This window comes from Dermacentor variabilis, chromosome 2 (genome assembly GCF_050947875.1).
Source record: "Dermacentor variabilis isolate Ectoservices chromosome 2, ASM5094787v1, whole genome shotgun sequence".
NCBI lineage: Eukaryota > Metazoa > Arthropoda > Arachnida > Ixodida > Ixodidae > Dermacentor > Dermacentor variabilis.
In genome coordinates, this window is record NC_134569.1 from 43,570,295 (window position 1) to 43,587,484 (window position 17,190).

A 17,190-nucleotide genomic window follows, 5' to 3' on the forward strand; every position below is an offset into this window, starting at 1 on the left:
GCCATTACTTTTAATTCACCAGAGTTGCGTGAACGGGCATTACATTCATTTGCTGAACTTTAGAAAGCTGCAATGGCCTTATTGGAGCCTTATCTTTTCTTGGACTCAGAGGAATTAGAGCAAGAAAAGCGCAACGGAGAGACCACTTCCTGTCATGTTAGTTCCGGTGTTTCGGTTGTCATTTGCGTGCATGCTGCACGAAGTGAGATTTTCTTGCGAAAGTTGCTTTGTATGCACTACGCTTTATTGTTTGTGCATCGTCTCATCGTTGTCTTGAAATGATGCTGTCGTGGATGGAAAAGATTCCAGACCAAGTAGGATTTCTGGTGCTCAATGCTGCTGATGGTGGTGTTATGAGCGTGAGTAGGCCACATACTTTCAACGCCCCTTCGCCTTCATGTCATGACTTTTCTTATGAATTAACGATTAGTGTATTAAGCGCATCGTTTGTTATGTAGTGTCATTTATAGCTTTTGAAGAATCGACAGGTGCAGTTGTCACTTTCGCAAAACGTGCCGCTTTGTCGCATGTATCTCGGAAGTTCATTTGCTGAACATATTTATGTACCACGTCTTTACCTGCAGTCAGGAGGCGAGCTTGAAAACGAAGAGCGTATCGGTGAGATCATCCGCAAGATGGTATACTGTGCGGACAGGCGTGATCTACTGCCCACAGACAACAGTGATGCAATCAACCGCATGTCAAGTAAGTATCTGGAGGTTTAGTGTCGTTTTGATAAAGCCAGCCAGCCGAGTTAACGTCCTTGTAGAGCAAGCATATCCAGGGACCTTTAGAGATCATAATACCAGTTTTATCTGTCATAAACACAGCTGTCACTTCCCCCAGGAAAAAAAAATGATAAAAAGCTTTCCTTCGTATGACAAAGCCTGGACCTATGTCTGCTCGAAGGTTACTATTTCCTCTATTGCGACATTGAAGATAACAGTCCACAGAGGCCACTCCTTATGTGCGCACTACGTGATTGATCGACTTGTGCGAATTCAGAGCAGATAATGCCAGGAGTTTGATATGCTTGAGAGAGGAAAACGAAAATGGCTTGATTACTGCTACATGAGCTTTTTGCACAGGCACTTACTTGCCCTGTGTTCCCAGGACAAGAAAGTGCTTTCCTTATCAATACTCCCTGCTCATATGCCTTTCATGGGATGCTCTGAAACCGGAAGCTGGGCTTCTTTTAGCCAAAACTCCCTCTTGGTGTTGTGAAGCGGGCTTTATAAGTGCTAATGTTTGTTTACCGTTAAAGGTGATAGTGGTAATAATTGTTCTTGGTTTGTAGATAATTATTCATGTTTTGAAGAGCTTGTGTGCTAAGGCTGACTAGATTCTTGCCAAATGAAATGTTTAACTGCTTTTTTAGGATCTAGTTGCTTGTATGGGCGCTCCTCAGTTTTTAACGCGTTCAAGCTGCAAAACCGTTTCTTCTAAAGCACCTCAGCAACCTTATAACAGCACCTCTTCCATGTTGGACTCGCTGTTATTGCTGTTGAACAGAAGTATGAATTGTTGTATGTTTAATTTGAGAAAGCAAAATTAAATGTAATTTTCGTGATGGACTTTCACTACACAGTTAAGGAATTGTTAATAAAAAAAAATTCAGTATACATGATCTGTACCATATAATTTCTCAAATATAACTAAGATTCTGCGAGCTCAAAAAGGTGTGTAAATATATATATTTAGCCTGTTCATACTTGAGTCATAATGGACATGAAGAAACATGAAGCAAAGAGGGAGTGCATTATATTGAAGTAATCATGGCTTTCTCCAGCTTTGCTGTCACACACTTGATGACATCCATTATCTGCGAAGCTTTATTTACACACCTAGCTGAATGCACATGTGGCTGGAAATAAATTAATGGAACGAAAATGCAGTTTATCTCAGACTGCAGCTCTGCTGTCGTAGTGGCTCACTGTTATCTGTTATGACAGTGCTGTGTAGTACCGTAGAAGCCTAGTATAACGTAGCTAAATGCTTGGAGGTGTGCAGATATCGCTGTACAAACTATAGTTGGTGACAACCTAAGGATTACAAACAAGCGCCTCCCACAAAAACCTAATTGGCTGGTGCACCTATACAAATTGTTTTCAAGTTTGGCAGTGTACATATCACCTTGTAATTCTTAAGTTGTCACTGACTATAGAAACTATATTGACAACCAGTTTAGGTGTGTCACTGTTTACACTGTGCTTATCGTTTTTCTGTATGTGAAATTGTTCTGCTGAACGTTCTGTGATTGTACTGCTGATCTGTGCATTTTCTGTTTCAGTTTACCTGGGAAAGTATTACTACGTTGTGACCCTCTCAAGCCAAAAAATTTTCATATCCAAGAGAGAGTACCTGCCAGTTGAGCCAGTTGTTGTGTAGAATATGCTGTACTGTGTGCTAGGTCTGCAACTTGTGTAAATAAAATTTTTATGCTTGGTGTTTCTCTTGCTCACCAGAGGCTTTTAGAGTAACTGCTATGGTAGAAGCCACAGAAGTTGTTCAAAGCTCTACTACATGCTTCATGCACGTAACAGATCGACATATTGCATGACAGATCAATAGTATTGAGGTTGGAAAACATTTATAAAATAGTTTAATTTAATACTAGATTCATCACGTAATGCTGGACCTGGTATCATCTATATCATGGCAGAGAACAAAATTTTCACTTTTGTGTATCAACGAGGGATGCAAAATTTCCCCAAAAATTGAATGGTCTGTAAAGAAAAAGATTTCCTTGCTCAAATTCTTTGAGAAAAATTGGAAATAGGATTCACAGTTTGCACTGCAAATATTTGTAGCAGGGCGATTCTGTACGCTATACAGGTAAAAATTATAAACAGACATTCAATATATTTTATTCGCTTGACTAGGAATACAAGATTAAACATATCTGCCGCAATTAACACGACATCAAAGAGAAATTTTTCTGCAGTGCAATGTTAATGCTTTTGAAACACGCATGTAAAACGAAAAGCTAGCGCATTAAATGTTGTGTGCTGATGTCGGAACTTTTGCTTGGGGATTTCCTGTGTACTCCAGAAATTTTTTTTAAAGTTTTGCATTATTTTGGTGTGCTTGAAAGATTGGCCAATTTTCTAGGTGCTGGGTGCAAATATTGCTGAGCAATATTTGATTTCCTGACCATTTGCGTCCTATTAGTTGCAATAAGGGTTGGCAAGATGGTGCGGCTCTTTAACAAAATAAGATTGCTGAGCATGTTTCTTTAGGCTGCACTCACTTGTGGCAGCTGTTGCAATTGCAGGAACATAGTGCATACCTACCAAGTCTCCCGATCTTCAGTAAAGTTTATGAATTTAGGCTCATTCCGTGTCTTTGCAAAGAATAATTTCTGTTTTCGAAAACTTTTCGCTTGTCAGTCTATGACCTTACCGTTGGATCTCTTCTTTTTTGTGAAAGGATACCAGAATGATACTAGAGCAATTTTATTCAGACAAGTTCCTGAAGCATGCGAAATCGATAACAGTAAATTTGCTTAAGTCTCTGCAACCTGAAAACAATGTGTTGTTTGTCATTCTGTCTGCCCGTGTGCCGAGCCTAAAGGTAAATCATCGTCAATAAGGTGCCTATGTGTCCCAGAAAAGGCGTGTGGATGAGGGAAAGCTTCAAAAATAAATGCGTGTTAGTTCCCCTGCTACTTTCCCCTCGGTGTCAAGTCCACAGTATATTTATTAATTTTAAAGGGTGCTGGTTGGCAGAAATGGCAGTGAACCAGTGTATTGTGATGCCATGATGCATCCACCTTTTGGGTACTCTAGCTGTCCAATAGAAACCAATGTCGTAGTAAATTACTTCTGGCACTGGCCAGTGTTTTTTCTTTTTTCTGAAGTTTAGAGAGTTTGAGCTTTCCTCTAACCTAAAGAAATGTTATGTTGGTACTCCTTTAAGGAAATGTAACCTCATGACTGCATTTGTAACATGTTCAATGGCAGTCATTGGCATCAAACGTAAATACACTGCAGAGCTGAACAGATTTAGAGGTGGTTAAGTACTGCTCATGAGCACGCATCAACAGCACACAAATTGCATAACCTGAAAGGAACAAAATTCGCCCACCTGAGTAGTACAAAACTATAGGGTAAATCCGTAAGGGTTCCTCAAAAGGAAAGCTTCGCAGATACCCATGGCAATAATGTACTTTGGATCGTCGCGATGCCACACAGGTTTTCCCACCTAACCTTTCATTCAAACATGGCATGAAAGTAACTGCATATAGATAATTATACAATGTGGTGCAGTTGAATGCTGATGAAATTTTTGCACAATTTCAGATCTAATAAATTGATTGAAAACTATTACTCCATTGAGCTGGGGTGCCCACCTGTTACCCTACACGCAGGTGGGGGGGGGGGGGCGGAGTGCGAAGCAGTCCCCGCGTGTTGAGGACGGTGAGTCTTCACAGCCTCAATGGCTAGGCGGATTGCTCGACGCTGGTCGTCTTCAGCCTCGCTCTGGAGCAAGGCCTCCCAGGCTTCTCTACTATCCATTTTTTCCTTGGCCCCTGGGGAGCCAGCACACTCCCATATTACATGGTCTAGCGTACCTTTCTCCTTACAAATTTTGCAGAGGGCGTCGTTACAGTCCCTCGTCTGAGATAAGTAGATCCAATATGGTGATGTATAATTGTTTCCCTGGAGGTGCCGCCAAATGTGAGCGTCCTCCAGAGAGAAAGGCCGATGCGGAGGCAGAAAGATTCTTCTTTTGGCTTTGTAATGATCTACGATTTCCCTGTACGTGATGATGTTATCTTGGATCCCTGGAACTGGCTGCTCAAGAGTTGCCTGGTGGTGAAGTGCTTGGGCAAGCTCGTGAGTGGCTTCGTTACCTGGGACTTCATGAAAAATTCCCTAGAATGCTTCTGTAGAAGATTAAGCATTGCTTTCTCATTTAGTGACATACTGATATTGCATTGCAGCTCTGCTTCACAAACCAACACAAAGTTGGTAAGAGATTGGCGAGTGGCGGTGCTGTTTGCTTACACCCACACTGGGCTAATCCCACACACCGACATGGAAAACACATGAGCAGAAATAGGTGTGACAAAAATTTGCCAGCTTACAGCAATGGCTAAACGATAGAGACACATTTTCACATGGAATTATTGCACGCCAAGTACAGCACATGATACTGTTTTTGTGAAATCATGCATGTATGTGCCTTGGATTAAAAAAAAAAAAAAGAACATGCGAAGAGCACTTCTCCGGTGTTGCCTTGGCTGTTGTTGAAGTAGCGTGTGCTGTGTCACAAAAGGCGTAGTATTTATCAGTGTATGTCCAACATGGACAACAATGAAGTGTATTCCTTTTTACTCGCCGCTGATAATATGCCAACATGAAAGTCAAGGATTCGCCCGATTATATTTATGCCATGCAGTTAAATCAAATTTTTCCTTATTCCTACGAAGCCCAATGTATTATTCTTGGTATGCCGAGTTTGATATTTCGAACTTCTGATTTAAGTGCAGGAAAAAACGCACAGTTTATATATTATTAGCATTTCTGATATGCTGAATTAAGTGAGTTTTGCATTGTGGATAGCTTAATAAACAAATTGCTGTAATAAGTTAATTTTGCTAACTCACTTACATAAGGTGTCATTGTCTTTTTGTACAAATTTACATCTCCATGGTCAGAAACAAAGGTCAACAGTTCTAATTTTCCTCGATGTGGAATGGTGTTTGGGCATTGCACATGGGGCTACATACAGTGCAATTTCTGAACATTGTGAAGCTGCACCAGGAACACATATAGCAAATGTATGTTTACATCGGAAGAAAATAGTATTCACACCTACAATTGTGATCAGACCACTTGGCACTCAGCACCAAATGGCTCTGTAAAGAAGAAAAAAAAAAAATATTCTGCCGTACCACATACCGTGCATAGGTTTCTGGTGCTGCGGCACCAAGTTGTACCATGACAACACACACACGCACACAAAAAAGAGAGAGAGAACTATACTGTAAAATCCCGTTAATTAGAGCTGGGTTAATTCGACTTTTCGCTTAATTCAAACACTGCAAAGTCCCGGCGAGATATGCACTTGCTTTGGAAGAAAAAATCATTTAGTTTGAATGCAAAATCATGTGCCGTTTCAGTTAACTCAACCCCCAACCATGCCCCCTCATGTGCACAGCGGTTACCAAAAGCTTGAAAACACAAGAAATTCATTGGACAGAGCTACTGTTTCTCCAGGCATGAAGCTGCTTTATTTTTATATTTTAGAGGCTGATGCTCCTTCCGCCTGTGAAGCCATCCGTTCCTGCTTGTTTTGTGTCCTATCATGATCCCATAGTTGGCAGTCTGCTTCTTTCGTTCTGGATGGTGTTGAGTGCCAATTACATAGTGCTGTCCATTGAGATCAAGGAAAGTTCTTCAGGATCTCTTTCTTGATTTCAAGAAAGAGTTGAATGAGTTCCATTTTGCCACTGTTTGTTCATTCAACCCTTTGGATTAAACAACCAAATCATGCAGTCCTGCAATGACATTGACTGGAGTCGACTGCATTTGAATTCTGAACCAAAGTAGGTTACTGCAGAAGCTGCAGTTGCCCAGTAGAATAGGACTAGTGAAAGCAGCGACAAATAGGTTTGCAAGTATATGGTGTTGAAATGTGTATTAGAGCATAGCCGCCAGTGTGCATAGTTTGAGCCACTACCCAATCCTAACATTCCTTAATAGTTTAGAGGGTCCCACTGGATACGATACGCGATACGCTTTCATTGGTGCATCAAACTAAAGCGCTCCTTTGAATTCTTTGCTTTCGATCCAGCCATCGCTTCTGACAGAGGCATGCAGGGTTGTCGCACATGCTGCTGAAGCATTAAGTTTAGCTACAAGAACCTCATGTATGTAGGATGCATTAAAGATTCGTGACATATTTATAAAACCGATTTGACACGCCCAAGTGTTGACGCACAAGCAAGGAGAACATATATGTTGATGTATGTTGCCTGAAGCAATGCCAATCCAAGGCAGTGGCGAGTGCGTGTTGACTCAAGAGATAGCAATTTCTCTGCAATAGAACGGTGGTGCCATCTGTCACTCTGCATAATATACTGCAATTTTTTACTTTTTTTTATATTGCAGTGACATGGCACCACCATTTCATTGCAGTGCCATTGTAAGCTGCCTGTGTGTGACCGTAGGCTAGGCCATCATCCCTTGATATTGAGAGGAAGACTGCCAAGATAACACCGGAACTTTACTGCCAAGGTGAGATAAAGCATAGCACAAGTCTACAGCACCATTCACTTCCCGGGAATGGGGCAAACAGGTTACAAACAGTTACCCATGCTGCCTGAAGCGGACCAAATGCCTCCATGTCAAGCGATGACATAATTTCCGTTGCTTCCGGAAGACTCGGGCAAACCTTGACGAAAAACGTTGGTGTGGTAAAAAAGTTTACTCTTTGGCTGGGTCAACACTCGGATGTGTCTTCAACGATTAACGACCACACAATTTCATGAGGTCGAATAGTCTGTTCATAGACAATCATTATTATTGTCTCCTCCGATAAGTTGGTGGTGGAGAAAACATATCATAAAAAAAAAAGTAATGAAACCCCGCAACACATCTCTTGCAGTATTTCATAAATTTCGAGCCAGACCTGCAACTCCACCTACAGCAAGTGCATGGTGATGAAAGGCTTAATTATGTTCCCAGCACACAACCACAGAGCTTTTATAAAAGCTTGGCACTTGGTAGCAAAGAGCAGAATGTGCAGCAAAGAAAAGGCATTTATGTTGCTGTGGCTACAGATAAGGAATAAATGAAAACCACTATAATGCTACCAAAGATTATGGTGGCGCAGGTTACGATGAACATAAAACAAACAAATGCAGTGCATTAGGTAAAAGCCCCTAGAACTCTTTGCTCCATCTATGACAGCGACCTTTATTATCCTTTCGAAACATTTTTGGTCCTTTCCCAACTCTTTTTTTTTTCATTTTGCAGTTGGCATGGGCGACATCTATGCATTTGAGAATTTATAAATGGCGGCCATCACTACAAAAAAAACGTGCTTGCATTGTAGAGTTTTAAAAATGGCATCCCCAAGTGGCTTTGCTTACCCAAATACACAACTTCTTTGTACACCATTTGATTTCATTCGTACCGTTTGTGTTCTCTTATATGCCTGGTCAATAGCGTCTCCCATTTCTATAAACCTCCCCATTAAATAAAACTTTTCTTTGCGAACCTTCCCAGACTTTTCCAATTATAGCCGTTGGCTGGGTGGGTGCTGCTGCTGTCTTGCTGGATAGCCTGGACATAAGACAGCGCTATATACAGGGTGTCCCAGCTAACTTTAGCCAGTTTAAAAATATGCGAATGCCACATAGCTGGACAGAACCTAGGTAATGCTGTTTGCCATCGCTTGGAAATACTTGAGATTATGTTTTTCCTAATTACATAATTAGTCCTAATTAATCAAATGCTAAAGTATTATAATTAGATAAAAAGTGTTAATGAGAAAATTGTACAGCAACACGAAAAACTCCAGATACAGTTTTCTGTTGCTCAGTATGTGCTACATAAAAGCGTTTTTCCAAGCGTGAAAGAAGCCCGCAAATACATGCAAAGTGCCTCGAGCGGCCAGTTGCGCGGCAGTTTTGCATGCATTTGCGGGCTTCTTTCATGCTCAGAAAAATGCTTTTATGTAGCACGCATTGAGCAACAGAAAGCTGTATCGGGAGTTTTTCGTGTCGCTCTACAATTTTCTCATTCGCACTTTTCATCTAATTATAATATTTGAGAAGTTAAGAGTAATTATCTAATTAGGCAGAATGAAAAAAGGAATAGTTTATCTCCAAGCAACGACAAACGTTACCTTTGTTCTGTCCAGCTACGTGGCATTTGCATATATTTAAACTATGGCTAAAGTTCGCTGGGACAGCCTGTATATATGTCACATTCACAACACTTGTGTCCAGGCTGTTTTTTATATTACTTAGCGATAAAATAAAAACCTGAATATACTCACTACAACGAGTATACGTAATCAAAAGCACAATTACTTTAATTTATACACAACTCTTTGTAACCTTTCTATACCTACTTTCCTATGCATCAGGCCGCATCGCTTGCATACTTATATCGTGCCAATGCCACCTACCTCTTTGAAACACCTGATCACTGCGTGTTGATGATGATTGGCACACTATGGCACATACCCACAACAGGGGATTGGCATAAAAGTGGGCAGTACATTTGAAATAAATAGGAAGAAATAAAAAATACAATGCAATATAAGAGATTTCGCATTACATGGCACGCGTGTGCGAGAGCACATAAATGCACACCAGGTTCTTTTATGGAAGAGACGCAGAAATGAAATGGGCAAATTTGTAGCATTGTAGCTTTACAAAAGCTTCCCTTCACATAGATTCTAAGATGTGTGCTAGATCTGCACAATTTTTACCTGATCATGCTACCAGTAAATGAACATGTTTGTTACATGTGATACACTTGCCATACAGCGCAGACGAGTGAGTGCAGACAGAATTCGAAGAACGAGAAGAGTTTACCTCATACGCCTCAAGTGATTTTAACTAATGTTTTTAAGTATAGTAATCCTTAACACTTAAACAGTATACCAAATGTTCATCGACCACTTGCCCAGCCTTAGCACTGATCCGTGTCTAATTTTTTAAACGTATGAGGCAAACATAAATTCACTGATTAGCTTTATGGAGTTACGAGCATGATCAATGTACAGGCCATCACCCTACACAAGCATGCGTGAAGCATGCGTGAAGCACGGGGGAAGAAATTTGTCCTTCCTCCATGGTGTGACGCATTAACAAGGCTATTTGTGAATGGCAGGATAATATTAGCGTCACAGTACCAGTGACTGCCATGTTGCACTTGCTAGCTTAACCTGCAAGGCACATTTTAGTAGGCGTGGTGTGAATTGGCTAGCACACACAAAGTTGGGATGGCACAAAAATATGGTTATGCTGAGCTAAAGAATCCTACTGACATTTTCTATTCTCCTAGAGCCGCGTAGTGCCCGAGGCAGCTCACGTCGCCACTGTCGCACCTTCACATTCAAGTGGCACGTGGAACTTGCGCAATGTGCCTAACTTGCCCGGCAGGCAGAGCTTGGCTGCCAATATGTCGAGGAATGGTAGCGCTCCCATACTAGTGCACAAGGCCTGCACTGAATTATGCACTACATTGAACTCGCGGGCATGTTCTCCAAGAGTGTGATATAAATGGTTTAGACAGTTCGTACTTAATAGGCTGCATTAACTTAATAGGAGTTTATTAATTAGAATTCCTCCCCCCACCTCTTTTTCTTCGACACAATCCGATTATCACACAAAGCACTGCCCAGTGCTCTTCATAAATTGGTTTGTATTTTTCAAGTCATTGTTCATGAGTTAAGTTTTTACTAAAGTGCTTATTGGCAGTGCCATTTATGGGCACTGAACTAAAGCATACACTAGGGGATGAATGCAGCTAAGTTCGGCAGGTGTGATCTGTCACATGACAACCTTATCTACTGCGGAAAGAATGTTATTAAAGACAAACGTTTGCCTGTTTGTACAATTAAATTATGGGGGTTTACATGCCAAAACCACTTTCTGATTATAAGGCATGTCGTAGTGGAGGACTGAAAATTTCGACCACCTGGGGTTCTTTAATGTGCACCTAAATCTAAGTACGCAGGCGTTTTCACATTTCTCCCCCATTGAAATGCAACCTCTGTGGCCGGGATTCGATCCTGCGACCTTGTGCTCAGCAGCCCAACGCCATAGCCACTGAGCAACCATGGCGGGTGTTTGTACATATACATACAGTGCAAGCAGTGTCTCTAGGCCACAGCTCACGTCATCAGCATGACATGGAAGATCTTTCACCACACACAAGACAGAAAAGGAGGTACGAGGCAACTTCTATGAAAGCATGCTATGCTATTTATTGCAGACAAAAAATTGCAATAAAGCATTCTCATGATTCCTGTACTTTTTAACAGATATGATACAGAATCTTTTAAAACAAATCTCCAATATGTACATGAAGAAACCGGATGCTCTGAGCAGCTTTTAACATGCCTGGCATCTGCTACTACAGCTTGTAATCACTGGGTTCCATTTGCATTTGTTGAAGAGGCTAAGTGTCTGAACAAGCAAAATGTTCTTTCCTGCACGGCGCTGGCACCCCTTTTTTGATGGACAGTGAAGCTTGGGCCAGAAAACGCCTTGAAACTTTGCACTTCATGTCCATTAATCTCTGTACGTGTAAACTTCACAAAGACCCTTTGGCTCGGCTTGCTGTAAACAGCAACACACACGCCACAACAGTATGAAATATCACACACGGTATTAAAAAAAAAATACAGAAGACAAACAGTTTCAGTACTAACTTTGGAGTTCCTGAAATTTTGCCCCACAAAGACTTCCCAATAGCTCCAATTATTCTTTTTTCTTTAAACCTGGCAAGTAATAATATGGATTACAGAGGAAGCATAGGCAAGAAACCATTCCACCCCATGTACAATTATGCCTTCTGGAGGTTATGCACAGTTGTGAACATGGACAGGCTATGTGAAAGAATAAAGTAAAAAAAAGTTTCTACTACAGTTCACAACCCGCTTCACTTTCTCCCTTGCACGATTCATCCATCCATCCTTTCCTCTCCCCTTACAACTTCTCTAACAAAGAAAAAAAAAAAAAAGAAAAGCTTGCAAAACATCAAAAAGCTTCTAACAGGTTTAAAGTTCTAGGAAATGGGAGAGAGGGAGACAAGCAACAGAAACAAACATACAAACAGACACAACACAGTATTAAAGCAGCTAAACGAAATAGGGTTAGACAGAACTAATGCTTCTCGCCAATGTTCGATGCCCACAAAAGAAAGGGAAGCAAAAGAACAGAACGCCCTGGACGTTTTCTTTATCTTTACTTCCCTTTTACTATCTGCTTTTGTGCACTGACTGTGCTCCTCTCTCTCAGTGGCAAAAAAATGAGACTAGAAGAAGTTGCTGTGTGGCACTCAGTTAAAAAAAAAAGGAACAAACAGGCGTACAGCAGCTGGAGAAGGCGAACTGTTACTAACGAAAACATGTCCACTTTGTCAAGCAAGAAGATACACAGCTATGTGTGCAACCTAGGCAAAATGGGGCACTAGAAAGGAAAAATGGCGCCATGTTTTTTTTTTCTTTCCCTCTTTCTTCCTAGTAGCACATTGTTCCTGGTCAATATCCCACTTCAAGATGATGCTTCCAGCTGTGGTTATGAGACCTGCTATCAGAGGAACGGGTTGCTGGAATTGGCTCTTGGCATGGGACCACTCTGCAATAGATAATGGAAGAACTCAATGTAAGGGCAACTACTACAGAAACACAATGTCAAACATGGAAGGGAACTGCATCTGTTAGAGTACCTGAAGCAGAGAAATATGATGCAAGAGCTTTCAGCTTACATGAAACTGCAAGAATGGTTTAGGGGATTTAGCAGAAGTCCTGCTTACAAATTAGCAGTTTGTTTCAGAACAGTGTATTATATGCCAATTGTGTCTGCTTTAGATGCCACGACTATACAGAATTGTGATATTTTTATTCTTGAGCTAGAGTTGTAGGCTTGACGCTTCCGTTTCCTCAAGTTTAGTGACTCTCAACAATTTGTGTAAAAAAAAATAAAAAAATTGATGACTTTAATATACTCGCCACAGTCAACATATATTCTTTTAAATGCAACAAGCCTCATAAAATGTGGTGCAGTGGATCACGCCAAGCAAAACAACTTCGTTCTTATGTAGTCACCGATCGATAATTTGGACATGCTCGTTTATTCAGACTGCTTTGTGGCACCACCACGCTCCCTTAAACCATACAGTAGGCTTCTGCTAATCCAACTCGTGTAATTTGATCCTGAGTAAAGAGAGAGATAAAAGAGATGAGAAAGGCAGGGAAGTTAACCAGAAAATAGAAATCCACTTTGCTACCCTGCACTGGGGAAGGGGTTAGGTAAGGGGAGACAGAAAGATCTTTAAATAAATAAACAAATAAATAAATAAATAAATAAATGTGCACAAATATCCTGACTGAAGGGCCTTGTTGACGCTTATGGGACCAAAGTTTTGTCATTACGTTCCTGAAATTAGCCTTCACTGGATAATTCTAACATGGCGGGTCATCGTGCATGTGCCGGACCCCAATGGTGACCGCAGTGGTGACTCCAATAGCAGCAGTGTCCATCTTGGTGGTGCTTTAGGTACCGTGAATGAGTTGAACACACATCATCATTAAGAACACTTAATTTTAGCATGCCCCAGGAAGACTTTTTAAATGGGAACGGTAGGTCACAATGAATTACTAGAGTTCTGCTCGATCCTGAATTAGTGTTTACATAAATGCATCACAAGTCTTTTCTTTACGAAAAAATTTGCTCAAAAATTGCTTGGGCTGGTGTGATCTAATATGAAACTAGAACCAAAACTGCATTAGCACTATCTACCATTAAAGCCAGCCTATCTGGTGTCATCACCATTGCCATCGCAAGCTGGTGACAGTCAGTGATGTCAACTATAGGGATTGATTCCTAGATCTAATCTTTGAACTTACAGATTTGCCATCTTTGTAGCAATATCTAAGGATTTTTAGAAGAAGCTAACAGCTGGGGGCGTATAGTTTCCAACAATGGATTCATATCCCTGGTACAGCATTTTGTAATCATTGATTGCAATTCCCATTATTTCTCCCATTGTCGTCTGGGCTGCTATTGTTATCCATCGGATTGAAAAACACAGTATGCAACTGGACAAGAAGGGACAAAGACAAGTGCCGACTTCCAACTGATGTTTATTTTCAAATTAAATTTTCGAATAGAAATATATATAAGCACATGTGATATTATATTCACGAAGTTAGGAGTAACAGAGACTTGATAACAAGAATTCAGCTAGATGCAGATCATGGCACAACCTAACTGGGTGCATTACTTCCACTAAAGCCACAGGGAAGAGGAATAAAATTTTATGCGAGACCATGGGCTCCCTGCTATGCAGCAGAATAATATTTGGCTTGCAGGTTCATGGCAGCAATGCTTACAGATTGCAAACCTTTTCTTTATGTGTTAAAAAAAGCTTTAAAATAATCCTTTATGACAGCCACAGAGCATTTTGCTGTTAAATGGATAGAGGATTGTAACTATTAGAAAACCCGAGCTCAGGATGAATCAGAATCAGCTAATTACATTTCTTTTTGTGCTGGATATTGAGACTTGAGACCACACATTTTTTGCAACCAGATGCTAACACATCGGAGCACCTAGCTCTGTGGGGACGCTTGATTCTCTCACGTTCCTTGAATGCTGCCTTCCTTGCATGTTTCTCGCGTGTCCTGTAATCCAGCTTCCCCGTAAGGCAAGCACGGGGTACTGGTGGTTGCGCAATTGTATGAGAGATGGCGTGTGATCTGCTAATGCCACCCAACGGTGGAACTACTTGAGTGTACAAGGGAGTAGCCTCTTCCTCTTCAGCTTAGGTCAGTGGCGTGTGTGGACATGTTGTGCACCCGTCAGCACCCTCCGCGTGGTGGTCTTGCAGAAGGTTTCACCGGAATGGACAAACACAATTGTTTGAATGTGCCACCATTTGTGTAACTGTTCACGCAAACGATTAGGCGTTGGTGACCGGCAAGGGGCAAACATATTTGCTCAATATCCAGAAACGGTGAGTCAGATTTCCTCAATTCATTAGTGACCATCTGCATGTTCAATTGGTTGTGATTCGGCTAGCAGGCATTGGTGCACAGAAAGCGCAATAATTGCCCTTTTGTTTGTTCCCAGTAATCTGTCGTCGTTCCTTCAGATATTGTTCACTGATGTAACCGCTATTGTTGGTTGCCATTTCTTTGTCCCTACAGCTTTTACCAGGTAATTTCATACATTACTCAAACGTCCATGCTCTCCAGACCTCTGTTTAACTCCGTATTTATCTCACAAATAGAATGACTGAACACTTCCTGAAGGATACCTGACAGCAGCACTGTTTAATCACACCACAGAAGATCAAATTCTATGCGTGTCTCTATGCGTTCATTTCTTTAAAATGAAATGCCAACATCTGGGGAGGGCTGGCTAATAGGTCAACTAGCATCGCTATTTGCCAATTGTTTACCTTATTATTCTTTCTTGCTATCTTTAGCTTTACTCCCAGAAAGAATTGGAGCTGGCAGCAGCAGGCTCACTTTAAGGGTCAACGATATCAAACTTTCGAGTTCTATTTACTGCACTGTACACAATCCACAGCAAGTTGGCAAAATTTGAGCGCATTTGATACAGTAGAAAATATTTACTTGAAATTTTTTTATACCACAGTTGAACCATACCAGGCTGTCTACCAAGATGACATTTCCAAATTCCCCGAGTTTTCCATGTTTTCCCTGAGTGCCTTTGCAAGTTTCCCTGAGTGATGCAGAACTATGTTTTATGTCAAGACGGGCTGAAACCATATCACCTGATGCTGTCACTCTCTAGTAAGCACATGAAAAAAATAAAAGCAACTTAATCCAATTTGAATACTAAGAAGTAGTGTTTATGTTATTCAAAAAGAGAATAGAAGGTACGTGTTAGTAAAATGCACAGCAAATAAAGTCTCTTCGAAAAAATTTGCAAATGGAGTCGGACATTCTCAAATACGAATAAAAAGGAGATGCACATAGAAGCAAATATTTTTGAATATGAGCTATTTCTATCAACTGATAGCAAGCTCAGTGGTATAAGGCCTGAACTCTGTCACATTTGAGATTCTCTCTCAAGCAGCTCGTAAGTCAATCTCAACTGTCCTGACATACTCTCAGCCCGTGCACGACGCCCAAGTGTTGTGTTTCACTGCTTTAAAGAGTTTATTTTGGTTTGGATGAGGGACACCTGCATCTCGGCATCAGCCAACACTTTTTTGAGCTCAAGCTCCCTGAAAACTGTGGCAGCACGCTTCGTTTCCCATTCATTTCTCAATGCGTAGGTCCTTTCTGTTCTTTTCCTCCTCCCGCCACTCGTTCGCCCCACGGACCATTTGAAGCATCTTCTTGGTCAGTTACACAGTTCACGTCAGATTTTTCAAACTCGCTAGGGGCCACGAAAACGTTCGAAAAATCGGCCAGTTGGAAAAAATAAATGCATGTCATTTACTGCCCTGAAGGGCTCAAACCACCACAAGCACATTCGAAAACGCTCTGAAGGCCTGTTGGTACACATATTAGGCATATCGGTGCTCGTACTGTGACAGGAAATACCGGGTGCACGCGTGTATAATTAAGGAATACATACTGTGTCCCGTGGCAATAGCCCCTTCCCACGCTTGTTATGCTTCACTGCAATACTTTTGCGTATGCTTCACCAAGTAACATTTCCGTACAGAGGCGAAGCTGACTTTCGGGAACCAGCATTATGCAACGCACAGTGTTTTCCAAGTTTCTAAGCCAATCGCGCGGGCCACAAAGGCGGAGTCCATGCCATTGCCGACAGCAGCTGATTCTTTCAATAAAAAACTCGGCACCCAACGGCAAGAAGCTTCACAGAGAACGTTGAAGCAGCTAGGCCTAGCGTTGCCGCAGTGGTGGCAACGGCTGCTGGCGGATCTGCGTGCGAGAGTGCCGGTTCGAGGTGGCGAAGTAATAGTGGCAAAGGCACCACGGCAGTGGTGGTGCCTTTGATTATTGCCGTTTCAGACCTGTGGTTACTTCAAAACGTCTGAAAAATCAGACGGCGAAGAGTTCTTGCATCCGAAATTTCACACGTTCTGATGCGTTGACTCTATGGGGTATGTGGCGGTGCTGCGAAGCCGTCCAAATTATCGAGAATCCGGAAAGTCGGTCGTTGACTGTACATTGGCAACTCCTCCAGCTGACTACAGGGCGTCAAAGACGATTCATTACGATTCGTGTCTGTTGCTCGAGCCAGCATTACCGCGACTTTCGACTCTTTCAATAAAATTGCCACTAATTTTCACTGATAGAGGCCCAAATTCTCTGAGTTTTCCCTGAGTTTTTCCAGACTACTCAAGATCCCTGAGAATTCCCGGTTTTCCCGGTTGGTAGACACCCTGCATACAGTGGTTTGCCAATATTGACAGGTGATGAAATGGGAACTTTTCTTTTGCAGGTGAGTCCGATTTGCTTAAGTGACTATTGTGTTGATGTATGCGGATGACA

The 17,190-nt window shown here is 41.6% G+C and overlaps 2 protein-coding genes across 3 annotated transcripts in view; one reads left to right on the forward strand and one right to left on the reverse strand.

Annotated features, from left to right (window-relative positions):
• The first annotated feature begins 130 nt into the window (after nucleotides 1–130).
• Nucleotides 131–2,448, forward strand: Lamtor4 (Late endosomal/lysosomal adaptor, MAPK and MTOR activator 4). Its single transcript, XM_075680268.1, has 3 exons — nucleotides 131–359; nucleotides 585–705; nucleotides 2,291–2,448. Exons 1-3 carry the CDS (start codon nucleotides 279–281, stop codon nucleotides 2,386–2,388), a joined length of 300 nt encoding a protein of 99 aa, XP_075536383.1. The 5' UTR covers nucleotides 131–278; the 3' UTR covers nucleotides 2,389–2,448.
• An 8,480-nt stretch (nucleotides 2,449–10,928) lies between these two features.
• Nucleotides 10,929–17,190, reverse strand: part of drongo (Arf GTPase activating protein drongo) — a 40,940-nt gene continuing 34,678 nt past the window's right edge. For both annotated transcript variants that reach the window (XM_075680261.1, XM_075680259.1), the window contains exon 8: nucleotides 10,929–12,328. In XM_075680261.1, coding sequence (XP_075536376.1) covers nucleotides 12,284–12,328 — 45 coding nt within the window. In that variant the 3' untranslated portion in view covers nucleotides 10,929–12,283. The remainder of the gene's footprint in view (nucleotides 12,329–17,190) is intronic.